Below are 26,545 nucleotides of genomic sequence, written 5' to 3'. Positions count from 1 at the left end.
CTCCCAATAATCAAAGCCCAACAGAAAGAATAAGAAATCCCATCCCAGTGTGCGCGCGTGTGTATTGGAAAAGCAACTTTACATGATCTCATCCCATATGCCGATATTCAAACGTTTTTCACAACATTGCTCCATTAATTATTAATTAATTCATATATACTCTTTCTGGTTTTAATATAAGACATAATTATTGAGTTGATTTTGATCCTAAATATAAGACTTATTTATCACATTTATTAATTTTTTCTAAATTACCTCTATTGATAGTCCATCAACCATAATCAATTAAAACATAAAAAAAGGATATTAAGAAAGATAATTATAGTATTTTAAAAAAAACATGTTATATTTCTTATTATTAACTAATTCACGTAACTTTTTTTAATATAATCAAATTGATTAAATGGTTTTATATTAAAAATCGGAAGAGTATATAAATAATAAACACACCACTCATTAATTGCCACCTTCAAGATTTGGTTCTGGTCTGGTCGTTTTCATTACGTCCGTAACGTATGAACGGACAGTGAAGCATCTCCAGCCCAGCAAGGAAAGGATATTCTTTGAACAGCCACATCCTTCGTGTGAAAGAGATTGATGTTACCCTCAGGATAACGTTGATATAAAACATTATCAACTAAACTAATTTAAATAGATTAAAAATATTAGTTAAATTAATTAATATGATATGTCTTTTTAAAACATCCTAATATTTTTCTTAATTCTTTTCCTCCCTTTTCTATTTAATTATTGTTTGGGAAATATCAATAGGGTCAATTTAAGAAAAAATTAGTAGACTTGTGAAATACGTCTTACATGTAGGACCAATATCAACTGTCTAATCAAGCCTTATATTAAAAATTGAAGGAGTATCATTTTTGATCAAATGAGTAGGTATTAACAACATGAAATTATAAATAGAATCCAACACGTTATTTTTTATTTAACATGTGGATTATAGTTTTAATTTGGTTACAACTAAATTTTAAGTTTGAGTTCTTAACTCCTCCATCAAATTTTACACTTTTAATATGTTGTTCCCTACACTTGCATAAAAAAAAAATATATAATCTCTTAAGAATTAAGTTGTAATCCAGCTGAAAAGTACGAGAATAAACCGACTAAATAACTAAAATTTCAAAGAGTGAATTGTAATTGAATCAAGATGATAAAAATTAAATAAATGATTAGCTGCTCTTAAACATCAATATATGTCACTTGGTATAAGTTTAATTTTCCGATACAAAGCACACGAAACACTTGTGAAATACTGGTTTTGAAATTTGAGGGATTGATTAGGTTGGTGAATTTTGGAGTACAGTTCATGTGCCACATTTACACGCAAGGAGGAAATTTCATCCCTGACTTTTGCCATGAAGGGTCAAGAGTGGTGTTTGTTCTGAAGAAGAGGCCAAACAGATGGAGCTTTCATGTGTACGTTCTTCACCCAATGCTTTTTCATTCATCAATGGTGAATGCAATTAAAACTGAGATCACTTTCTCTAGTTCGGCAAGTTTTCTTCTTTTCTTTCTTTCTTTCTTGGTAAGCAAACAACAGTTTTCTTCATTTACTCCGTAAGCTATGTATTGTTGTACATTGGTAATTTATTCATTGAAAAACTGATCTACGCCAGCCATAAGCTGAAAGTCAGGTTCCATGTCAGCTCGAAGTTTCAGGAATTAATCATATTTTAACAACTCATGAATCGCTTGCATGGCCTGCTATAAATTTAATAATTCATCCCTGTGACTTGTTATATACTAAGTGTTTTATATAGCCAGCAAAAGTTAATTCAATTAGTAAAGGATTGTGCTAATGTGAGGGTCTTATCAATGAGCGATTTGTATGTACATTGAAAGTATGCCCTAATTTTGATAGGCCTCTGTGATCCAATTCGCTTAAACTCGATAGTCATATTAATTCTTTTATATAATATTGGAGAGTCACAGATACAGTGCATGCGTAAGTTAAAAATTACTACTTGTTTTTTAAAAATTAAAATCATGGACATTTTGGTCTGATCAAATGTAGACATACAAAAGGAAGGACTGATTTGCTTCAGAAATTAAGTAATGAAGACTAATCATGATTTGTTTTAATTGACAAAGAAGTAACAAAAAATACAACAGAATAAGTAATAACAAATAAAAAAAATTCTCCTTAACCGCCCCTTCATGCCATATAATTGTTTTTCTCCCTTCTCGGCCATCAACCCATTTAACTGTTGGTTTGCGAGAACTCTATTTCCAGCTCTATATGAGGCTATTATTGGAAAAAACAAATAGAAAGGTTCACAATAAAACTTAGAAGGATCATGACTCTTAGGCCCAATGTGAGGGGAGCCGTAGGAAATGAGAGCAAGGTTGGGCCAAAGAGCCCATTCGGGAAATTAAACAAGTTAATACAGATGGGTTTCTGAATTTAATACAAGTAAAATTTAATAAGTTCATATTCATATGTTTGAGTTAAGTTCGAATTTCTACTGAGAGAGCTATTCATATTTAGTACTCGATAGTATTTTGAATGAGATTGCTTTTAATAGGATAATACCTATACTTTAGAGAAAAAAAGTCTAAGTTAAGTCATTTATCGGTTAAACTTGTAAATATCAAATCTCTGTATATCTATTAGAATGAAATGAACCTGGGGAAATCTAGTTGTATTTAATTTTCTTGCCTAGAGCTTATCGGCATGTAATGTTCTCTGGTTCATTCATGCACGATAAAAGATTTTCAGCACACGAAACTACATGCGCGTCGTTCTAGTTAACTTCACCATTTTTACAGGAAAATATGATTCTTTTTTACACTTCTTGTGGCTATGGTAATTTATTACAGTGATTTTTTTAATTTTTTTTTTTGACAAGGGAAAACAAACATATTGCTGCTGATAACATAGGGCCACTGCTTCCCATTAATTCAGCCGAAGATGCTTCAAAAGCCCATGAGTTTATATTTGCAAATAAAAGGAGTAGAGAAAACTCCATGAGCACGACAGCCTCAAGATCAAAAATAGAGAAATCGTAGTTAAGAGTATATCAAAGTCTAAAAGAGAGGGTCATCAAAATAAGAAAAGCTCATTATTTTCTTTCTCCTTCCTTATTTCCCAATTTATTTACGTAACAGTAAATTGAAACAAAATAAAAAAAAATGTCATATAACAGAAGCCATTGGCTAAAATAACTATCCTAACTAAAAAAACTATAGCTTGAAACAGAACTATAATTTCCTTCATGAATTAAAAAGAAAAAAAAAGAAGAGTCAAACCAGTAAAAAAATAAAAAGCAACTTGAGTTGCGGAAGAGAAGTGAATTACCTGTCCTGCTGAGTGCTGATGAACCATGGAGGAAGGTCATGGAGGTTTATAATTGGGAATAGGAACACTTCCAGATTCAATGTGTGAGAGATCATGCAATAGGATCTGATATTGTCTTTGAACTTGTTGTGCAGATTTGCCACCACCAACTTCTCTTGCTACATTCTCCCACCTTTCTGGTGTATCCTCATCGTACTTTGCCAGTGCCTTCTCAAATGCCTTGTTCTGCTTCTCTGTCCAAAAACACCTCTCTGAATCATTCTCTTTCCTCACTGAACTTGATGACGATAATGATGCCATCACTCTTCTGTTTCCACTCTCACTCACAAGCTCAGATAGTGGGACTGTGCTTTCTGCTGCTTTTAAATGAGTGTGGAGCGAATCTGAATTCCCCAAAAGTCAGATGAATCTGGTTCCAAATTTGAAGGCATTGATTTTGTTCAGCATTAAGAGGCTTAAAGTTGAAGAAGAAAGGAATATGAAAAGACAGAAAAAAAAGAAATGACAAATGAAGATAGATTATGGTAAATAACTTCGGTATAGTTGTATAAAATAAAAGAACCACGAAAGAAAGGAGATTGCAGCAGTATATACTCATTGGTCAAATCAGTTTAATTACTGAACTTTCTTGCAAATTTTACTCAGACGTGCACAACTGAATTTGTAATGTTAACTCAGAACAATTTTACCCAGACAGGTTTTGCTGACAGTTAATAATTACAGAAAACTTCCATGTATGCTAACCCTAAGAGGTTGGTTTTGTGGTAAAACTGAATATGTGATATAAAATTAACTGTATTATTTTATGTTCAAACTTTAAGGTATAAACTGCACAAGGGGGGAAAAGTCCCTAAATCTTTAGTACTTTCAATCAAATGAGAAACGTGAATCAGTTGAGTTGAGATTTATGTAAATGGAACCAAAGAACTAGTCAAATAGTTGAACCACTAATGTGAGGCTGATGCAGACGTGATATCAATCTGCTTTTCTTTTTATCTTTTTGGGACCTTTTCCCCGGGGGGGGGGGGTACCCCTCTACCCCAAAAGCTGCTCCTTCAGTCTTAAGTCTCAATATAAACCTTTTAAAAGTTGGAATTATCCATGGGCTATCATTCAGGGACAAAGAACTCCTGCGTTATGTTTTTCTTAAGAAATTATGATGGTAAAAACAGCTGGATTCTTATCGCTTATTCCTTTCAAGAGAACTTGTCAACTATGGAGAAGTGGTCCTAAACCTAAACGCACTTAAAGGTCTACAATTTGAGTCACGTTGGTTGTGAGTTATTAGTGCAGTTGCTTTTCAAGAGGAGAGGTCCCAGATTTTTGGGCAAGGAAGGTCAGAAATGGAAATAAATAAATTATGGCTGTTCATGACCCCTTGAATCAGACTACTCACTCACACACGGTCCCGGAAATCTGTTGCAAATAGCATTATGCAGATTTTGCAGAGAATCTTCCCTTGATGATAGATAGACCGGAGGGAGCTTGCTAAACAGAAAAAAATGAGGAGAAAAAGTTATATATCTGTTGGTAAGGGTTCTCAGGGATAAGTAGAGATAAAGATTCCAAATTCTAGGAACCAAACAACAAGAATCATATCAGCTCAAATATATTGCTCTTGAACCGTAATCATTTGTGCAAGTTGGACGTAGAATTCCGGTGTATAGCTACAAGGGGAGAGTGAGAAAGTGTCAAATAAATGCTGTTTTTAATTAATATATGTCTCTTTCAGGAGATGCTATGGTTGAGATATGAAAGTTTAGCCATGCCACTTGATCATTTGATTACTACTTATGGCAATTGATACTTGAATGCAAGGGCCAAGCTTCATCATGATGCTGTTATTTCCCCCCTTTTCTCCTTTGCAATTGACTTGTTTTCCCAAAAAAAAAAAAGGGCTTTTGGATCCTGGCTTATGTATTAAATTAGTAAAGACTAGCTAGGATTGCTTTTACCCACTTCATTGCAAAAAAGTTTAAGCACCTTCAAAAGCAAAGAGAAATAAATGGCGAACACAATCTAATAAATCAGCCCCATCTACAGCAGATCCAATAGTAAAAAGATAAGTTTTCCTGAGAAGGGTCTCATAAGAGGCCTCTATTTGTTGGTCATTTCATCCCATTTTTGTGCTTAGTGGGCTAAGCCTTCAAGTTTCCACCTGTTTTATTTAAAACCAACCATAACTTGTTGAAGATGGGCTTTCCAATTAGGCTATGAAAGGCCAAGGCAAATTTGAAAGTGACCACATGCGGACCACCGAACCCCTAGACTATAACAAAAGACTAAATTTATTTTTTTTTTAAAAAGGATCTTTTCTTCTTTTATGTGTGTGAATCTTTACATGTTCATAGCAACAAGTCTAGTTTATGGGGAATCATTGCAGAAAGAAGCAGTCATAGTGATCGCATTCTTATTTTTGTTTCTTGACTAAATGATTCAGAAGTGATCTTCTCAAGGCTTCTGGAGTGTGGACTCTGATTTCCCCATTGCAGATCATTATTGGACGCTCTTTTCATCTGAGAAGCTCTTGTGAAAGCAGAAATCTAATATTGCCAAGATCTGATGTACTTCAGTGACATAAAGACCCTTCTTTAAGCATATATTATATTATTTAATATCATAAAATGTCACCCACTACAGCTGGCCCTCTCAAAATCAAATAGACTTTGCTTACACCTAACCAGGCATAATCATATTATTCAAGGACTTGTTCTTTCCCTATGATCAGCAATCAGACAATCATTCAAAATTAAAAAAAAAAAAAAAAAGCTTACATTCATGTATATGCAAGTCTAAACTGCATAAGTAGTGAATGAGAAATTTATTAATTAGACAAGTTTTTCAAATGGTAGAATACTCATCAAAACATATTTGCTTTAATAAATCTGCTTGACGAAACACTACATGTGTGTTTGTTGGAGATGGGGTCCAAGAGGTGGAGGCTGACATCTAACAGCAAAGGTAAGTTGAAGGAAACTCAATAGATGAATGACTTCAGGAGGAGACAGAATCTTAAATATGATCACTTGTTTGCCTCATCAAATATTTATCATTAGAAATCATAGCAATTATTAATCATCACAGGCAACAATAATTTATTATAGACAAGACACGAAATGTAGAAGGGGTGTTTAACTTGGAAACGATATTTTCTTTTTGGAACATCAGAGCATGGAGCAAATATATGTATCAGGAAAGCTGATCATGCTGGTCTTGTATTTCTTCTATTTATTTAATCCAACGAGGGCATTTGTTTAATACCATTTGGTGCCTAGCGAGCCAGCCAAATAGAGATAAGGATGGAAAAATTGAATACTTAGAGAGTAACATGAAGGTATAAAGCTAGATCTTTAGTATTTTGATAGGGGAACACAGACACATATATAGTATTAATGCGCATATATATGAAGGGAGCAAACCCATATGCTGTTCTTTAATTAAGAAAGGCAAAGATACTCTAAGAGCAGTGGCTTGAGATCTTATGGTCCCCTCTCTTCCCATTTCACTTGTAGCTTTCGGTCCAAAATATATATTCTCAAGCCGTATATCGCTTCAAAAACCTATCTTTCCAAACATATGGCATTGTCATGTCCTTGTTCTTGATGCTTGCTCCAAAGCCCCTTCATGTGATGTTGTCTCTTACTCTTATCTCTATGGATTTATTTACTGACTCATAAAGCTAGCAGTTGTACCAGTATTGGATCTTATTCTCATATGTATGTGTACTGGAATGAGGGAGATGAATGTGCGTGCTGTTTGATGAAGGTCTGTGTGTACACACACACATGTATCAGTATTGGATCTTATTCTTATATTCTTGTACAGCGCTTGAAACTGTAGCTGTTAAGTCATATATAAACATATGTAAAGGCAATGAACTGGAAGGACTCGAAATATATAATATAGTCCATTGCTTTCTATTTATGAAAAGGCAAAGGAACACTTCTTAATACTTTACAGTGCATTCCACTTTTAAACTCTTTTATCAAAATATTCCTATTTACAGTGAGGACTGCTTCGAATTATATGTGTGTGTGTGTGTATGAAAATGGACCATTCATGCTTATAGGTGATAATTATTTCTTACATATGCATTATTTGTTCCAATCCGTTGTTTCTTAAAAAAAAAAAAAAAAAAACGGTCCGTATAGCTGAGAAACCAAAGAAATTGTTCAGAAAAAATAGGGTTAAAACAAAATTATCCCACCGCATATTTTTCAGAACACATTTTGGGAAATCAAGAAATAAGTGATGTCATAGAATTATCTGAAAAAGATGAATATATATATTGGAAAGTCCGAGGATATGGCGATTTTTGGGGGAGGTATATATGGGAATTGTCTTTAGTAGAGGCATTAAATAATGGAGTGGAGCAACCACATTCACAGTGGCAGAGCAAGGACCTGGAGCCAGTGTGGGCAATGTTTTTTTCCCCCCACTTGTCTTTTCAAAGTAATAATAATGCATGTAATTATATACACATTCATATACTGATTTTTTCTCTGAACCTTTGACCACTCTGCCTTTTTGACCCATCTCTTCACTTATTTATAAATGCATTCGTTCATGCACCTACACCACATGCACAAACGGCTCTTACTAAAAACCTAACTCCATATATAGATATCTATTGCCTAATAGTATAATATGATTTCTGAGACTTACATACAGATAACATTATTTTTTGAGTTGAGAAAGAAAACAAAAGTTGAGAGCAACATAATGGATGTGATGTGACCATTAATAGTTGCAGGGATGGAATACTGATCTCAGAGAGAGATACAGAAGGAAGCCCATATGTGGTGTTCATCTGTATCATCATCATTGGCAGCTAGCTAGCTTCCACTTCTGATGAATCATTAATATATATATATATATATATATATGTTCTTCATTATTCCAGAAGGCATATAGATAAATATAAAGAGATGGGATGGGAGGTGGAGGAAGTAGAATAAGGGAAGAAAGATGAAAAGAAGTAGGTTAAGTTAGTTATTTGTAATAAATAAATATTGTCATTTCTAAAATATCCTTGCTAATTAAGTGTATTTGCTAGAATTATCATTATTAGAAGGACTATCTTGGAAAAAAATGCATAAATATGAGAGAAAAAATGGATTGGGATCTTATAATTAGGACCAAACAAAAAGTCAAATGGGGTCTTATATTAAGGACCGGAGGTAGTATTATAATATGATAGATAGATTGCGTGCCAGAGATAGAAGGCTATATGGTGATCTCAATTATGAGATGAGTTCGCGTCCGCATCAAATGGATAAGATAACAACAGTCTCACACACATTTGGTGAGTGGACCTTCCACTTTTTAACACATCTTCTACTCTATATGCCTTAATTACCTCTTACCAACTCCTTCGCCTTCCCCTTGTTTCTAGGGTTGGTATACTCCTCATTTCCCTCATCTTTACTTTGTTCTTTTCTCCTCAAAACATCACTATTTTATTAACATTATTGATCAAGCTTGCTAATTAAGGCACTTACCAGATCAGATTTTATGATATAGATAGCACACACGCCCGTGTTTACCGTTTTTCACTCAACAAACCGGCGTAGATACAGCTAGGGATAAGCTCTCACCTAATTTTGTTCTCGTGAGCTGTGTGAGCCAAACAACTTAATATATATATATGTAGACACAGTGTATATGGACTGTTATATATATATATATATATATATATATAAAGCGTACTTGAGAAGACCATAAAGAAGAAAGAAAGAAAAAGGAGGGGGACATGGAAGCTGGTAGAGGTGGATTATGAAGAGCACAGCTGAAAGTGATGGAGAATTGAAGGACCCCTTTGCTCTTAGCTGTGTTGTAAGGTCATTTCAAGGGCAATGCAACTAACTAGTTTTATTTTGTATGCACAATTTTCCGCCCACATTTTTCTTGTTACTTCTAACCCCATCCTTTCAATTTTGATAGCCAACATAGCAAATGTTTAGTTTACATTTGTTTCCATAACTCCTTATAATTTGTTTCGTCAACAAAGTGTGATATGTGCGAGGAATACTCCGATGTATAGAACCTAGATATCGAACGGTTATTTAAGCGTAATTCAAGATTTAATTACGAAATTGTATACACAAATGAAACTTAGAGAGAATTATATATTATCACCAGCATATCATACACTATATGGTTAGTAAAACTAAACTAGAATCATCATCTGGGATAACTTTCTTTGAAAAAAATAAAAAAAAGCAAAGGCAGGCCACCACTTGTAGAACCAATTAGTACTTACTGCTATTACAAAAACGAGGTAACTACAGTATTTATTAGCTTCTACGTACCTCGTTTCTACTTACAAAAAAAAAAAAAGTTCTATTGTGCCTCATAGAAATGAACATAAATCTCTCCTCCAAATATTTTATTAAAAAAAAGACCGGATGGGAGTATATAATATAATACGCAGCCTCGAACTTGATAGGAAAAAAACAATCTTGTACAGATAAGCCAGGGGCCGCCAAAAAATAATAAAGAAAGGGAAAAAATCAGCAGATGTTTAATCACTCATGAGCACAACTAGAAAAGGTCAATTCCTAAACATAGGATTACATGTCACTCTAATGGATCTGTCACACTTGTTAGTCCATCAATCACCTTATAAAAGCAGTAATCTCAAAATGTATATTAATTAAATTAACTTGTTGATCCTAATTACTACTTTTCTTGATTAATTTTGTCACAAGCAACGATCCAGTCGCTTGTTGAAATGGACTCTTATCTTATCTAAATAATCCTACATAATTAAATATTGAGTTTAGTTCTTTCAAAGTGCCATTAATTATTCTTCATCATTGACTGGTGAACTGCAAAGTTGACAACTTTGCACGGTTTAGAAAGCGAGTGTTACAGTTTAGAAAAACAAAGCTAAAAGACAAAGAAAGGCTACTGTTTATAGAAGGGCCTAACAACCTTTAATCATAATCTAATTCCTTCACAATCTGTTTTTTCCCTCTTTCTTTGCACAAAATACTAACAGGCTAATCTATAAGCCTATAACCCTACTATAGATCATGAGCATGATATTATTAACAAGTCATCCTCTTTTTGTTTTTTTTTTCAAACATGAATAATACTTCTTTGTCTTTTAATATATATTTCAGAAGAATTGCTGATTCTTATTATGAGCTACCACTAGCTAGGTATGAGATATACTAATTGTATTACATATCAGTGTTTTAAATATGGGTAAAAATGCCTTCCTCAAATTTTTCTTTAAACATAAAGTTGTGAATTTGAACCTTTTGTGAATGATATGATGAGTGTATGAATTAAGAAAAATATTGATAAATTTGAATTTAATAGTTTATGTGTTGCTCCTAATACTAGGTAAGAGGGTTCAAAGTTCAAGCCTTCCCACTATATAGCAGATGTGTGAGTTTATTAAAAAAGAGAAAATTAATCACTCGACCACATTTTTTTTAATTCTGATGAGGTGGTTAAATATGCTTCACTATTAATAATATTAATAAGGAAGGAGGAGTACTCTTTCTTCCTCCTTATTTTTAACCAAGTTCCTTTTAAGTTAATTATAAATCATTATGAATATGATAGTGAGGAGTTCCTTGAAATTAGTTACCGATCTTAATTTTGGATACTCTCTTTCCAAATTAATTACCACTTCGTTTATTAGACAATCTCTTTCTCACTAACATATGCTATATTGGGATTTAAAATAAATATTTATATCGTTAATATAAAACCCAGTTGATTAATCTAGATAGATTAAAAATAAATAAATTATTTAATTAAAACATATGTTACATAATTTTTAAAAAATATTTAAGTGTATCATTAGATTATCTATCAGTTTATAAGTCAAACAAATTAATTTTAAAAAATAACAAATATATGTATTTTAAAATAATTTATTTATTTTTTTAGTCTCTATAAATTAGTTAATAAAGTCTTATATTTAGAGTCAGAACCAGTGTTATATTTAGAATCAAATGAAAAAAAAATCTTATATTAAGGGTAAGGAAGAGCATAATTTATCTTCAGTAATATACACAAAACTAAAGATAAATTATGCTATATAATGCTATAAAAACATGCCTTAAATAAAGACCGAAAGCTAGTGATATACACAGTTACATACTATATTAGTGTATACGAAGAAACTAATTTCTTATACTCGCTTCGTGACTACCATCCGCTGACATGTCAGATCGAAAGCTTCATAAAAGTGCACGTGGAAGCATCCATGTGGCTCAAGAGACGGATGTTTCCTCTGCTAGCTGGAGCCCACACTCCATCTCAGACGCATAGGTAATTGTGTATAAACACATATCATTTGTTGAAAACGCAAGAAACCAAAAAAATAAAATAAAATTAGTAACTTAAACTTAAGTTCACCAACATAAGCATATGTGTAGTTTTATTAAAATGATATTAATACCAATTAATTATATGCCTGTTTATCACGATTAAAATATTTAATAATAAACAAATGTATACTAGATTTATTTAAAACACAAAGAATATGGTATTTAAAAAACAAAAAATACATTAAATGTTTAAAAACATTAACATTATGGGCAGCTCCTTACGATTGAGATTTTTTTTTCTAAAATGGAAGATTCGGATGCCCAAAAATAGAAAGACAGTGATCTGACTTATTGGATAATTTAACGTTTTTTGTTTTGTATGGGTGTATGGAAAGTGGAAACAAACATTTGAATAAGTATCAGAAACTCTATTTTTATAGCATCAAAATTAATTATTTTTTGGTGCCACAAAAATTTAAGATATCAGAAAACAACAATACTAGCGAAATATAGGCCACTCGTACGTGATGATAGAAAGAATAACACAGGCAGTATATATGAGCTTGATTCTTACTCTGTCCTTCTAACTTTTGCTTTTTAAGCTCCTTATGCCTCATGTTTACTATTGAGGGGTGTTTGGATGGAAGCCAAAACATGATTTTAAAAATATTTTTACGGTATACAAAATAAATATATGAAAGAATTTATTTCCTTTTGTAGAAAAATACTTTTTAAAAATATTTTTTCATTTTGCCAAACACCCCTTCAAGAATAAAAAAATTATAGTAATCTCAGGCCATGTGAAGAGGGTCAAAATATAAGGGAAATATTAAGAGTTAAATAAGAATGGCATATTAAATGTTTTCTTTGTTCTTAATTAATATAGTTGATTAAAAAATTATATAAATTATTTAATTATAATAAATATGACTTAATCTCTCTAAAATATTCTTGTATAATATTAGATTATATATATATCCAAAATAAAATAAGTAGAGATTTTATATTTAGAATGATGACCAAAATCTTAAACGAGTCGACCGGATGAGTGATACATTATCATGAAAGTTACGAGCAGCCTCCAAATCAATTCATGCAAATTATGGCAGATTAAAGAAAAGAAAACTAACAATTGATGAGGAAAAAAACGTCGTCGTTCGGGAAAGGGGCAGGACAGCCTCACGTGACGGTCATGTCCATGTGGGGCCCAGCACCCCGTCCTACCTTGGTTGGCGCTCAGGCCCACTTCCGTCATTCTCTCTCCTCATCATGACATGTAACTTTTTTTTAAAACTTTAATATTAACATATTTATATACTAAATAAAATGTTTATAAATTCTGTAAACCGGGCATTAAATTTTGGAAGGAGATCCTCTCATTAAATTTTTATATAAATTTCAACCAATTATACGACCAATAATATTGTATAATAAAATAGTGAATATTGAGCATTGAAAGAACAATATAAGCATATAAATTTAGAAAAAAAAGATAATGAGAAGTCTCTGTCTTAAATTTATTTTTGCTAGAAGTAATGCTTTTTGTTATTATTTCATATAAATTTCGCGTAAACATTTTAGGGAAAGAGCTTAATTTTGTTGTATATAAATACCCAACCTTCCAAGTCGGAACTTGTTGATCTGGAAGCGTTTCATTTCATTTCACTCGTCTCTCTCGCCCTCCCGCTTGTGCCTTGGCTTCGCACGACCTCATGACCTTCTCCTACTGGCCATGGCCGTTCTTCTAAATTGCAAGTTACTATAGAATACGTTTTGCAGCCCTCCGTACTTTCGCACCGTCACTACCTCCTGTGACTTTCTTCCTCTGTTGTTTTCGTTCACCTCACAACATGTTGCGCTGTCTCGACAACTCCGGGAACTTCACCGGCAACTGCTCCGACATGACGGTGTTGGAAAGGCAAAGGATGAAGATGAAATGGCAACAAGAGCAACCATATCACGAAAACCAGAGCTTGTATGGTGATTCTGCGCTCGGTGAGGTCGTGGCTAAGTCCATGAAGCCCGAGCTGGGCCACCTCCACTTTCCCAGTTTCGGGTTGGGGTCTTCTAGCTTTGAAGCGGCTTCTGCAATTTCAGCAACTTCCATGGTGGGAGTTGAAGAATCCAGAGGCACAGGCTCTGTTCCAGAGAAGGAGAAGATGAGCTCTGCATGTGGGAAGCACAGCTTCAAGAAGAGAAAATCCGATAAGATTCATAGCTCCAAGGTGTGTTTATACTTACGAGGTAATTGCGCGTCATTTTGGGTGAAACGGCGATGGAGAATCATGGGTGGGTTTTGTTTTTGTTCAGGTTGTTGCAGAAAGTGAAAACAAAGAGAAGAAGAAGAAAGGAGGTGGAGAGGAAGGAGAATCCAAAATAACAGAGCAAAATAGCAACAAGAACACCACAACCAACAACAGCAGCAGCAAAGAAACATGTGGAGGCACCTCAAAAGGAAATTCGAAGGCGTCCGAGGTTCAAAAGACTGATTACATCCATGTGCGAGCACGCCGTGGCCAAGCCACTGACAGCCATAGCCTAGCTGAAAGAGTGAGTTCCTTCCCCCATAGTAATAGCTTCGCAATTCCTTTCTTTCTTTTATTTGTTTCCTGAGATGAACGCAAACTGTTGTGATCGATGCAGGTTAGAAGGGAAAAGATCAGCGAGAGAATGAAGTATTTGCAGGATTTAGTACCAGGTTGTAACAAAATCACAGGAAAAGCTGGAATGCTTGATGAGATCATCAACTATGTTCAATCTCTTCAACGCCAAGTAGAGGTTTGGAATTTGAGCCCTTTCATTCTCTTCAATTCAATTTCTGGTTTTCCTTTGGACGTTCAAAATAATGGCATTTTCACTCACTTTTTCTGCAGTTCTTGTCAATGAAATTGGCTGCTGTAAACCCAGCTCTTGACTTCAACCGAGATGATCTGTTCTCCAAAGAGGTAATAAAACAAATACACACATCAAACCACACGGCAAGACATGTAGTTGTTGATGTTTGCGAGGATATTCACAAGATTTATCTTAACACAGGTTTTTAGTACTCGTGGTCCGAGTTTTGCCACATTTGGGATGGGATCAGACATGAACAATCCAGCATATCTTCAGTTCAACTCAGGGCAACAGTTTCCTCCTCCCTCAGTCCCCGAAACGTTTCTTGACTCCTGCTGTTTCCCTGTACGTTTCACCTTTTTTCTTCTGTGTATCATGTTCAGTGAAAAAACAATCACGGTTTCTTGTTATTGCATGGTACAGTAAAAGTAAGAGAGTAAGAGAAGGATGAGAGTGTGAACGATGCATTCAAGTCAAACCTCACTCATGTCTTTCTGTTTCTCAACTGTGCAATAATAAAGAACGATCCATTTCCTTTTCAAGTTCTGTCATAACTATAATCATCAGTTTTCTCATGATGCAGTCCCTTTTTTTTTCTTTCAAATTTTTCTTAACTGCAGCAAATTCTACCATCCTCTACTTACGAATCTGATCTCCACAAGCTAATCAGTGTGGGTTCTGATCAACCACGAGCAGTATCATCATCCTTTCTTTCTCAGCCATTCACAGGTACTACAGATTTATTTGAAAAATAAAAAGCCCAGTTCATATTGTGTTGAATATGACATGATCTTATAATTTGATAGCCGTCAAATCATATTTTTGCCCTTATAGCTTTCATGTTTTAAAAGCGAAAGAAAGAAACAAAACTGAGTTGATTTTTGGACAAGTACTGATAGAGACATGAGAGGCCCCAGACGCTTTTTTTCGCAGTTGTTTTCTTTTACATTGGTGTTCCTCTTCTTCTTCCCCTTTCTTAGTATAATTAATTATAGCGAAGTTACTCACTTCCTTTTCTTTCTGAATGTGGTGTATGTGTGCAGGTGTAGTTGAAGCTAGCCATCCGAAGATGGAGATGTAGGCTTAAGCTATAATTATCAATTTGTGGGATGAATTTTCTCAGTTCCAATCGATGCTTATCATGCTGATTCTTTTTGTTTTCTTTTTAAAGTACATAACCGTATATTATTGTTTGTACACTCGCTCCATTGTATAAATAATATCACAATAATACCTTTTAACTTCAGTCACCCTCTGTTGCACTCCCTAATTACAGATAGCCTAGGAGTTGCCCTAACATCCGGATTTGAATTAGAATTGAGAGTTGCATTATGTTTTCCTGTATCTGTCTGGTCTTGATCCGAAGCGCTTATGGTTTTTTAACTTTTTACTTCCTAAGACTTGCTTTTTACGATTGCATGAAGATGTATCCAACCATCCATTATGAAGGAGGAAGAGATAAACTGGAAAATGATACTTTAGGACCTTTAAACAACAAGAAGAAGAAGGACGGATTCCAAGTGAAATATCATGATTTTCAAGTAAAATTTCGTTATCTATAACTGTCGTTATTGTTATTGTTGTGATATGGCGTGACGGTGCCACGGTAAAACTGTAAAACGAGGGGAGGGAACAAGGAGGAAAGAGAAAGAGGACAAGAGGCAGAGAGTGAGAGAGGAAAGTACTGGGGACAGAATGATAGCCATTTGAAAGAGACTGATAACAATGGCACAGAATGATGGATTCCTAGCTTTTATTGTGAGGGGCAAGAGGGGGGAGATAGGTAGGAATTTGCATGTGTTCAATTTATTACCTTGCTTTTTTCTCTTCTTCAGCAGCCTAAAGTGAATTATGAGCGATTCTGTTCAATTTTTTCCCCGTTTTACAAAGGCATTGCTATTTTCATGGCTTTGGCTAAATGTTGGGATGTTCAGAAAAGAGACAAAGGCCAGTTTGCATAGAAATTAAGGAATACTGTTCCATGTTGTTAGCTTCAGTTGTTGATGGACTCATAGCAACCAAGAACGTAACTCAGATTTCATTAATTATCTCAGTTTCATCAATAGTTTCACGTTTCTTTCAATTTGAATCAGAAAAGTGAAAACATCTCGTGGCGCAAGGAATTCGATGCATGATCACAAATTCATCGAACCAAGAGTTGATTTAACTAGAAACATGGAGCATGAATATTGTGGATGTGTTACTCTTCTGTTTCTGGCCTGAAAGAAGCTGATAGAATTAGAAGATCCAAATGATGAAGAGAGAGACGGAGAGGTTATTGGGCGTAAAAGTGTGTCTTAATATGAATGAAAGGGGCCTTTCAATGGGTGACGGGGGGACCATTTAAGGTTGCTAATTGCAGCTTCCTTCATTTTCTTGGGATCACAGATAAGAGCCTGGCCTTCTATTGGGGCTATGGGGGGAGGGGACCCTTATCCAAGATCCTCATGATTCTCTTTGTTCCTCCATGCTTTTGGATTTTACCTTCCTTCGTGACTGGGTCCCACTTCTCCTTTCTCTGCAACTCGCATTCACATGGTGACCCATTGTGAAAAACCAGAGAGATTCCCTTTCTTGGCGTTTGCAGCATCGAACAGGTGAAAACCCCAATGGTTTGTGGTTTCAGGTCATTTTTTCTTCTCTTCATTGAGCTTATTGGAAGCTTCCGTTATTTCCAGGTCCAAACAAACCATAACAGTTACTCCTAAAGAATAGGGTGGAGAGAGAGAGTTTTTTTTGTCTTGTTTATAAGTGGCTTCATTAAATTTTTAAGGTGAATATATTATTTTGTCCTTCATTTGTTATAGTTTAAGTAGTTATCTCTTTTGAAAGGTGTATATATTAAATATAGGTAAAATTAAAAAATTATTATATTTTAATAGAGTTAATACATCTTAAGTTTTTTTTTAACCTATATAAAATATGTTAAAAGTGTCTTATAAACAGGATCAGAAAAATAACATAAAGTAGGCTCTAAATTTTAACAAATCTCCTATCTTATTCAACCTATTGGACCACTCTACCCATGAAGCAGACTAATGGGCTAGGCCACGAGAAACTCTATCGGCCTAGGGATCATCTCCCCCCCGGGGCGATTTTTTTTTTGGGTTTAAATATAATCTTGTTCATGATAGTATCATACACTAAATGTGAATACAATAGAAATTCGAATCTTATTCATCACGTTACGGGCACTAACTCTTTTCATTAGACTTAACTCCTATTGGTTGCTTCTTTTTTTAATTAGAAAATATCAGTTAAGTTTCAAGATACCAATTTTCTGAAAAATGAATCAGAAGTGTCCATCTAAATTATTGCAAATTTTGGAATCTCACCCGCAAATAAGATATTTAACATTCTCAATTCATAATTGAGATCTTTGACCTAACTGTCATCCTCCCTTAATTAAATCTTGTATACACAAGAGGCCGACCTCCAGGACTCTTTCGAATTCGTTTGTGGTGATCTGAAAATTACAACTGATGCAATGTTGTTCACTATAATTACAAACACACTTCCATCGCCACGCTAATCTGTAATAGCTACACATACAATCCAACCAAACAACAAAAACAAAGCACAAGCTTCGGAAATAATAATAATAATATTTCCCAAGAATCCATGTGGCCATTAGATGATTGACTCGTCCCCAGCATCTGCAAGCAAAGAAATTAAATTAAATTCGCTCAAATCTGATGAGAACTCCAATGAAGAAGAAGGACGGTAAAGGATTAGGCACCTTTCGCAGGAACTACCACGACAGGGGCTACTTTACAGTGGTGAAAGCAGTATTCACCAACGCTTCCCTGCAGTACACTGAATAAATTTACATGCATAAGAACTCCAGAAATTCAAGAGAACGCACGAGGGCATAATTGTGGCTCGTCCAAGCATCATACAAAATACATTCCATCCAGTCCATGACAAGTTCACAGGTTTAGAACTATAATTTGAAGCATATTGCTTAGATAATGTCGGGCATATTTACACATATACTGATGATTATTTTAATCAATTCATCTTTGATAGAGGGAGTATTGTTCTGAATCACTCAAGGGACAAGAGAAAGGGAAGTGAAAAGTTAAATCAAACCTTTGAATTAAGCTTCTGCCTCTGGTTCCCAGAACCACAGCCGCAGGCTTGATTCTCTCTGCTTCCTTGCAGATTGCTTTTCCAGGATCGCCTTCTACAATCCGAGCCACTGTCTTCACCTGCTTCCACCCCAACATCAGTACCACAGATCATCATCAAAAGGAGCAGCAGGCTAATGGACAAAACTTGGACACACTAAATCTGTTCCTTTATATATAAAGCAACGAAACATTTATGAACCATGACAAGAAACTCTATGACATGCTAGATGGTTTCTAGCTTAGCAAAGAAACACTACAATTGTTGAAAAGAAGCTGCATATCGAATTGCCAAATCTGAATATCAGCATTTACCAAGGAGTGGCATTGCTTATTCGAAGTTCAGGAATCTAGCTAATACATAAAAAGCTCTCAGTTCGAATCCATACAATTGTATTTATTGTAGTACAGGTTCACCTCGTTGAAAATGGCATCAGTTCTTCCCAACATTTTACAGTGATGAATACAGGAAATGGCAAAAGAATTCATCTCTGAGCTACTTTTTCCCCTTTAATTACAGTCCACACATCTCAAGGACTACTCAAAGCGCTATCAAATTATAATCAGTGGGAGCCCAATTTAAAGAAAAAAACTCACCATTGCAACTTTATAGGCCTCGACCGCTAATTGCTCCATGAGGCTCTGGGTGGTGTCGTAAACAATCTGGTTACTGACGTCTGAAAAATAACAAAAAAAATTTCGAGATTAAATACAAATTCTGGGACTGGGTTAGAGAGAGAAAGAGAGAACAGTAGTATCATATATTGTGAAGGTGAAATTTCAATTTAGCTGTTATGTTTGGTTGACGAGTTACTCAAAAGCATTCAAGTCGAGCTAGATGTTATGGTTAGAAAGAAAATGAGATAAGTGAAAGATGATGAGAACTGGGGACTAACCGGAGACGGCGTGAACGAGATGGATAGTGTCGGCGAGGCGGCAGAGGTGGATGAGAACCCAATCAAAAGCGTGCTTGCTGTTGGGGCCGTGATCTATAGCTACCAGTATGTCTCTTCCTCTTCTTCGTTCTCCTGTTTCCCTATCAAGTTCTGGCGGAGGCACCTTCGGAATCATCGACGGAAGTACCACTTCTCTGTAACTGTACTCTTCTACGTCCTCCATCACCGGCTCCATTATTTTCCTTCACCCCACAACGATTTAGCCTTTTCTTTGCCTCCCAAGCAGCTGGCTCTGAGCGTCGACTGCGATTTACGAAGTTGGCAAACGCGTCAATAGATAGCTAGCTCGTGCTTTTCTGGGTCTTCATGCACCGAAAAAAGGTAAAAAGAAATTTCCACAATGTCATGATCAATTTTTTTTTTTTGACCAGGAATTTCGTGATCAATTTGATCACTGTGATCTGTGAAGCCTTTTAAGCGTTCGAATTCAACTATCTTTATTCATGTGGTCGTCCATGGCGGCTCGTATACATTACGATTTGCGGCTATATATTAATTTGATCAATTTGTGGATATACATGGATTCCACGTCGGATTTCTTCAAGACTTCAGCTAACCAAGCGCGGTCGAGTTTAAGGAAGGCGATGCAAACCCGCTGTAGTACGGAAAGAGGGAGATATGAAAATGTCAATATTATTTAATTCAAAAAAATTATAATAAGGTCTCCAAAAAAATAATTATAAAACAAATCTTAGAAGTTATCATTTTCTATTACAAGTTACTTATATCGTTACTTTTTAATAATTATTTTTTTAACCTCATTCTAATTATTTCTTTAATTTATAACTAAAGACTTAAAATAAACAATAAATTTTAGAAAATATACAGCGTATTTCCATATAAATAATTTAATTAATAAAACATCTCATAACATTTAAGGATGGATTTTGACGTAGAAAATCACAACTGGTGAATGTTTCTCATAACTTTGCTTGGGTTCAGTGATTAATTTATTGGGCAAATATTTACATCAAATTCCTTATAATTATTTAATTGAGTTCTTTAACCACATATGAATGTGTACTATTTTGGGAATATTATTATTTAATAGTATTTAATTATAAATCTATATAAAAAAGTCAAGACATAGAGAATTTGATACAATAGATATAAAAAATTTGAATTAAGTATTTTTCCAAAATTATTTATGTGAGACCGCATAGTAATTTTTCTAATTTTTACCTCTAAGCAACTTAACCTTCACTTGAGCTTCAAGGGCAAAAAGAGAAACTCCATTTCCATCCACAAAGCTTTTAGTTTGATTAGCAGTGAGCATGATTGGCTAAGACCCACGACCCCTCCAAGAATGCTAGATTTTTACTCTTCAATATGACAATTGTTCGTCGATGACCTTGTGACTAAAATGGTATGAAAACCAGTGTAACTGCAATCCTCTTTCCATGATACGATCTGCTAGATCCATTTTCACTTACAATATCATCCTTCTTTTAGTTTTCCATTTCTGCTCTCTTTAAACAGGATCACTTACGTTGTTGTGTTCTCCGTGCCCGAATCCAGATGGGTCCGTTTAAATTGCATCCCAGATCCAGGCTAAAATTCTTCCAGTTCTTTTGGATTGCGCGTAATATACGTAAACACAACTAAACAACTACAAAGAGCCTTTCACTTTTAATTTGATGCACTGAAAACTCCTTCCAGATTTAAGGCCGATCTTTCATTCAGATAGTGTAAACAAATCAAAACATTTTCGTCCCACAGATCTATGATGTTAGATATAGTCTATGTATGGCGTAGTCATTAGATGACTGACTCGTTTCCAGCACCTGCATTCACAAAAATTAAAATTGTTCAAATTTCATAGCTGATGTGCCAGAAGAAAGGATACAAGTATTCCCATGGAGCACAAACCTTTTCCAGGAACTGTCACGATGGGGGCTACTTTACAGTGATGAAAGCAATACTCGCTTACACTTCCCTGCAGTACACTGAAGAAATTTACACACATAAAAACACCAGAAATTCCAAACCATGGTTATCAGAGGCATATCGTACAATAGGGGTTCCTGGAGTGGACCCACTTCGCAGTGCGTGACAATATTAAAATGCAATGCACATCCTTGACAGAGTACACTTCCATGTACAGCTCCTACTCTCAAGTGACATATGAATTATGAAGGGAAAACAGAATACTAATCAGGCCTAAGAGAAAGCACAGGTACACCACAGCGAAGGGAACTACAAGCTGTTGAAGGGAAGAAACTAGAAAGGATCGAGATCTCAAAAGAACAAGTTGGAACGTAAGATAAGAAGCGTAAATAGAAGGGAAGGATGCGGGTGGGGGGGAGTTACTGAAGAAATAGGGAAAAATATGATCAGAACGGCAGAAGGAGATGACCTGAAACTATGGTGCAACCTCTGAGAGAAGGACGCGGGAGAGCTATGTAAAACATGTCACACATATTTTTCATTAACTACACTTGTGTCATATTTACGTGTTTATTTATGATTAGCTTAATTTATTTATCTTTGACCGAGTGTAACTGCTTCATAATCCCCTCAGAGAACACGCGAGCAAGAGAGGGAGGGAATTGAGAGGCTAAACCTTTGAATTAAGCTTCTGCCTCTGGTTCCCAGGACCACAGCCGCAGGCCTGATTCTCATGCTTCTCTGCAGAGTGCTTTCCCAGGATCACCTTGTGCGACCCGAGCCTTTGTCTTCACCTGCTTCCGCCATGAGTAGCGGTAGTCAGGACACATGATCATCAAAAGGGGCACCAAAGTCATAGAGAAAAGTTGGACTGGATCCACAATGCATTTTTTTTACGCGCGCGCACACACATAAAGCAACTAAAGATTTTGAGATCCATGACAAGAAACTCTTGGACATAGATGTTTTCTATTTTTCAAAGGAAACACTTCAACTGTTAAAAAGAGGTTTAAAGTCGAATTGCCAAGTCTGAGTCGTATAAATTTTTTAAGCAGTCATTCTGGGGTCTCCAAGCTGATGGCATTGGCGACACTTTTTGGGAGACCGATTTGACGAGAGATTCAGGTAAAGGATTGCCAGACTAACTGTTATTCCAGGGGGGGGCACAAAAAAGTTCGGGCCCAGACGTTGGCACAAAAAAGTTCGGGCCCTAATAAACAATTCATTATTCAGACTCAAGCATAGTCCAATTCCAATACAAAAGTTAACCATGTTGACAATGGCACAAGTTCTTCCCAACACTTACCCTGCGATCAATACAGGAGATTTTTAGCTTAAACCATCGAACACAAAGGAATTAGTCTCTATCTTGTTTTCCTTTTCTTAATCACACTGAAGATAGACTGTGATGAGCATAAGTTCAAGGGGAGATTCCCCAATGTGAGACGACTCATAACAGAGCACCCCTCTCGAAAGCCGACGTTCCCGATGACTCCATTCTACTGCACTTCACTCGGTTTTTTTACCGGTCAGAACCCTCCACAGGTAGCTCTTTCCGGTTAGCCAACTCTTAATGAAAGCATCAATGTGATGAGTATAAGCCTAATGGAAGAGTCCAATCCCAAAAGACTAGCCTATTAGGAAGGAGAGTCTCTTGAACTTATAAACCCCACAACACTTGTGAGATTCCCCAATAGACTCATAACATAGACTTTCCGAGACATCTCAAGGACTCGCTCTCAAATGTATATTATTGGTTAATAACAGGGAGGAACAAACCATTGCAACTTTATAAGCCTCAACCGCTAATCTCTCCATAAGGCTCTCGGTGCGTGCTTGCATGTGTGTGTGGGGTCATTATATATGAGACGTTCATGTATTTGAAAGGGAAATGGAAGATTAACGCGCGTGAGAGGTATAAATATTGATCTATGGACTCAGAATGAGGAAATGACAAGAATCGACATCACCTGTGCTGTGTGGCTCCGAAGTGATGGATTCAATCAAGATGAAGATAAGGAGCCAGCGTTGGGGACTAATTTCATTAGTGATGAAAATTATGGTTTTACCCATAATTTTTTTAGGGAAAATTCTAAAAAAATGATAGCTGAATTTCAAAATTTCAAATAAGTATTAGTTACCACACTCGTAAAGAAAATGACTACATTCAAAGAGCAAATGACAACACATTTTTGTAGTAATTCCTGATTTGAAATTTTGAAATTCAGTAGTTATTTTTTTGGAATTTTTCCATTTTTAATTGTGCTATAAATACGTAGTTAAATATAAGGGTAAAATATGTAACCAAAAAATAAAAACAAGGGCAATATATATAGTATATCTTTATAGAATGATTTTTTTTGATTGATTTTCCGAAGGATCTGGCTAAAGCGAGGGGATCAAAAAGAATGAAATTTTTTTTTGGCTGGGGGGCGGGGGGGTTTTAAAGTGAGGGTGAAACGAAAGGCTCTGCTCCTGCTGTTGTGTTGGTTCGTGCATGATTGGTCTCTTGAAATTGACAGGAGACAGTATTTAAAAAAGAAAAAAGAAGCTAAACTCAGATTCATCATCATTCATGAATGACGTAGCAGAGGCTCACGAACCGATATGTGCTTCCTCTCCGAATATATAGAAAACCCGAGAAAAAAGCCATGGCTGTCCCATTGGTAAATAAATCATCTTTGCTTTAATCACAACGATTCTTACGCCAGCGAGTGAGTAGTGACTCAGCTTCGTCCAATAATTTGTAATCTTTATGAATGACAGGATTTATCACAATTTCTGAATAGTACTACAAGTTCTCTTTTATATACATCAACCGAGACATGTGCGTTTGCATAGCTTCACGAGTCACTAATATTTCCTGATACACTCGCGTCAGAAAATATCACCGGCGCCGGTGAAGCCAAGTTTACCGATAATGGCCACAACTAGCAAGATTCTCTTCATCGGAGGCACTGGATACATCGGAAAGTTCCTCGTGGAAGCGAGTGCAGTCGCCGGCCACCCAACCTTCGCTCTAGTCCGCGATCGTCTACCCTCTCCAACCCTGCAAAGTCACCCATCATCGAAAAATTCAAGACCTTGGGTGTAAATCTTGTTCCTGTACGTATCTAAAATCTCAGTCTTTCTCCTTAAATATTGGACATCATCTCTCTCTCTCTCTCTCTCTCTCTCTGTCTGTCTAATTTCTGTTAATATTTTCCTTGTCAGGGAGATCTGTTTGATCATGAGAGTTTAGTTAAAGCCATTAAACAGGTGGACGTGGTGGTGTGTACGGTAGGTTTCAAGTTGTTAGCTGATCAAGACAAGATTATTTCTGCCATTAAAGAAGCAGGAAATATTAAGGTATGTTAAAGCATTTTGTTAGGGACACAACAACATGAAATGCTTCGTAAATCTGAGAATATGGTATGTTTTGTTGTGTTGATTATCACGTGCGTACGCAGAGATTCATTCCATCAGAGTTTGGGAATGATGTGGATAGAGTTGATACAGTGGATCCTGCAAAAACTGTGTTTGCCACAAAAGCAAGAATTCGCAGAGCCATTGAAACTGAAGGAATACCCTACACCTACATCTGCAACTTCTTCTTTTCTGGCTATTTCCTTCCAAGTCTGTGCCAGTCTGGGGCCACTGTTCCCCCAAGAGATAAAGTTGTGATCTTGGGGGACGGAAATCCCAAAGGTAATTAACACAACTTTAATAATTCCTATATATATATATATATATATATATGTCCACTTGAATAGACCCTATCTAATGCATGATTCATCAGCATGATCAGTACTACGTATATATACGACCTCAAGAATAATACGTGTTTTGTGAACACACAGCTGTTTTCAACAAGGAGGAAGATATTGCGATTTACACAATAAAAGCAGCGGATGATCCAAGAACCCTGAACAAATCTCTGTACGTAAAACCAGAGGCTAATATTTACTCATTTAATGAGCTTGTATCTCTCTGGGAGAAGAAGATTGGCAAGTCTCTTGAACGAGTGTACGTTCCTGAGGAGCAACTGTTGAAGCAGATCCAAGGTGAAGCGAGAGTAGTTATTAGTTATCTATATACTCTTCCGGTCCTTAATATATTATCTAATTTTTGAGTTGATTTTAGTTCTAAATATAAGACCCATTTCTTATATTTATCAATTTTTTCTAAATACCCTTATAGATACTCCCAACCATAATTAAGTAGAAGAGGAGAAGAGGGGAGGAAGTATTAAGAAAGATGATTATGGTGTTTTAAGAAAAATATCTCACTTTTTTATAATTAACTAACTTACCTAACTTTTTTAATCTAATCAAATTAGTTAAATGCATCTTATATTAAGGGACCGGAGGAGTACTACTATCATCCTAATTATAAGAGTTAGTTGACTAATGTGAAAATATTAAGGAAATAAGTTAAATTCGTTATTTTGTAATAAATATGTATTGTCTTTCCTAAAATATCCTTACTAACCAAGTGTGTTGACTAGGACACTACTATTATTAGAAAGATTACATTGAAAAAAATGTATAAATATTAGAGACAAGTGTATTTAGATCTTATATTTAAGAGTAAAATAAAAGTCAAACGATGTCTTATACTACCTCCGGTCCTTAATATAGAAACCCCTGTTTGACTTTTTATTTTGGTTCTAAATATAAGACCCCAATTCATTTTGTCTTCATATTTATGCATTTTTTCCCAAGGTAGTCCTTCTAATAATTATAGTCTAGCTAATATAGTTGATTAGTAAGGATATTTTAGGAAAGGAAAACACCTTATTACAAATAACAACTTAACTTCTTTCCTTAATCTCCTCAAATTAGTCAACTGGATCTTATAATTAGGACCGGAGGTAGTATTAAGGATGGAGGTAGTCTATATATAGGAATTAAAATTGATACATAAAAAGGTGATGTTAGTTGATGGATGAAGTGATGAATGAAATTGCATGCACGCAGAATCGTCATATCCGGAGGTAGTGTGTACTGTCAATAGGACAAGTGGTTTGTGAAGGGAGATCAAACTAGGTTTGAGATAGAGCCATCATTTGGAGTGGAGGCTTCTCAGCTCTATCCTGACGTCAACTTCACCACCGTGGATCAATTCCTTCAACGGTTTGTCTGAGAATAC

At 35.4% G+C, this 26,545-nt stretch overlaps 2 protein-coding genes, 1 long non-coding RNA gene and 1 pseudogene across 3 annotated transcripts; 2 read left to right on the top strand and 2 right to left on the bottom strand.

Moving 5' to 3' along the window:
• The first annotated feature begins 13,386 nt into the window (after positions 1-13,386).
• Positions 13,387-15,692, top strand: LOC114745282 (transcription factor bHLH63-like). The gene is made up of 7 exons (XM_028933432.1): positions 13,387-13,832; positions 13,918-14,157; positions 14,251-14,385; positions 14,481-14,552; positions 14,644-14,787; positions 15,063-15,171; positions 15,486-15,692. The coding sequence occupies exons 1-7, from the start codon at positions 13,458-13,460 to the stop codon at positions 15,521-15,523; spliced, it is 1,113 nt and encodes a 370-aa protein (XP_028789265.1). The 5' UTR covers positions 13,387-13,457; the 3' UTR covers positions 15,524-15,692.
• A 2,113-nt stretch (positions 15,693-17,805) lies between these two features.
• LOC114745273 (universal stress protein PHOS32) lies at positions 17,806-19,872 on the bottom strand. Its single transcript, XM_028933424.1, has 5 exons — positions 19,469-19,872; positions 19,170-19,249; positions 18,535-18,653; positions 18,182-18,258; positions 17,806-18,098 (listed from the first exon to the last, which is right to left on the bottom strand). Exons 1-5 carry the CDS (start codon positions 19,701-19,703, stop codon positions 18,073-18,075), a joined length of 537 nt encoding a protein of 178 aa, XP_028789257.1. The 5' UTR covers positions 19,704-19,872; the 3' UTR covers positions 17,806-18,072.
• A 1,277-nt stretch (positions 19,873-21,149) lies between these two features.
• LOC114745274 (uncharacterized) lies at positions 21,150-23,250 on the bottom strand. Its single transcript, XR_003740185.1, has 4 exons — positions 23,195-23,250; positions 22,092-22,209; positions 21,398-21,474; positions 21,150-21,312 (listed from the first exon to the last, which is right to left on the bottom strand). It is a non-coding gene; the product is annotated as an uncharacterized LOC114745274 (long non-coding RNA).
• A 1,009-nt stretch (positions 23,251-24,259) lies between these two features.
• LOC114745279 (isoflavone reductase homolog PCBER-like) lies at positions 24,260-26,539 on the top strand (annotated as a pseudogene).
• The last annotated feature ends 6 nt before the right edge of the window (positions 26,540-26,545 follow it).

Source organism: Neltuma alba, unplaced genomic scaffold (assembly GCF_004799145.2).
Source record: "Neltuma alba isolate B1F8T4 unplaced genomic scaffold, ASM479914v2 tig00004589_pilon, whole genome shotgun sequence".
Lineage (NCBI taxonomy): Eukaryota > Viridiplantae > Streptophyta > Magnoliopsida > Fabales > Fabaceae > Neltuma > Neltuma alba.
The sequence above is the reverse complement of the archived record's forward strand: the minus strand, read 5'-3'. Positions and strand labels throughout refer to the sequence as shown.

What these genes read in the sequence shown, in the direction of transcription:
- LOC114745282 (XM_028933432.1), top strand. Translation starts at nt 13,458, where the DNA reads ATGTTGCGCTGTCTCGACAACTCCGGGAACTTCACCGGCAACTGCTCC. An exon ending in GCCATAGCCTAGCTGAAAGA is followed by an intron (nt 14,158 to 14,250) that starts GTGAGTTCCTTC and finishes TGATCGATGCAG; the next exon opens with GTTAGAAGGGAAAAGATCAG. An exon ending in ATGATCTGTTCTCCAAAGAG is followed by an intron (nt 14,553 to 14,643) that starts GTAATAAAACAA and finishes ATCTTAACACAG; the next exon opens with GTTTTTAGTACTCGTGGTCC.
- LOC114745273 (XM_028933424.1), bottom strand. Translation starts at nt 19,703, where the DNA reads ATGGAGCCGGTGATGGAGGACGTAGAAGAGTACAGTTACAGAGAAGTG. An exon ending in AGGCCTATAAAGTTGCAATG is followed by an intron (nt 18,654 to 19,169) that starts GTGAGTTTTTTT and finishes GGGTGGAAGCAG; the next exon opens with GTGAAGACAGTGGCTCGGAT. An exon ending in CGTGGTAGTTCCTGCGAAAG is followed by an intron (nt 18,099 to 18,181) that starts GTGCCTAATCCT and finishes CTTTGCTTGCAG; the next exon opens with ATGCTGGGGACGAGTCAATC.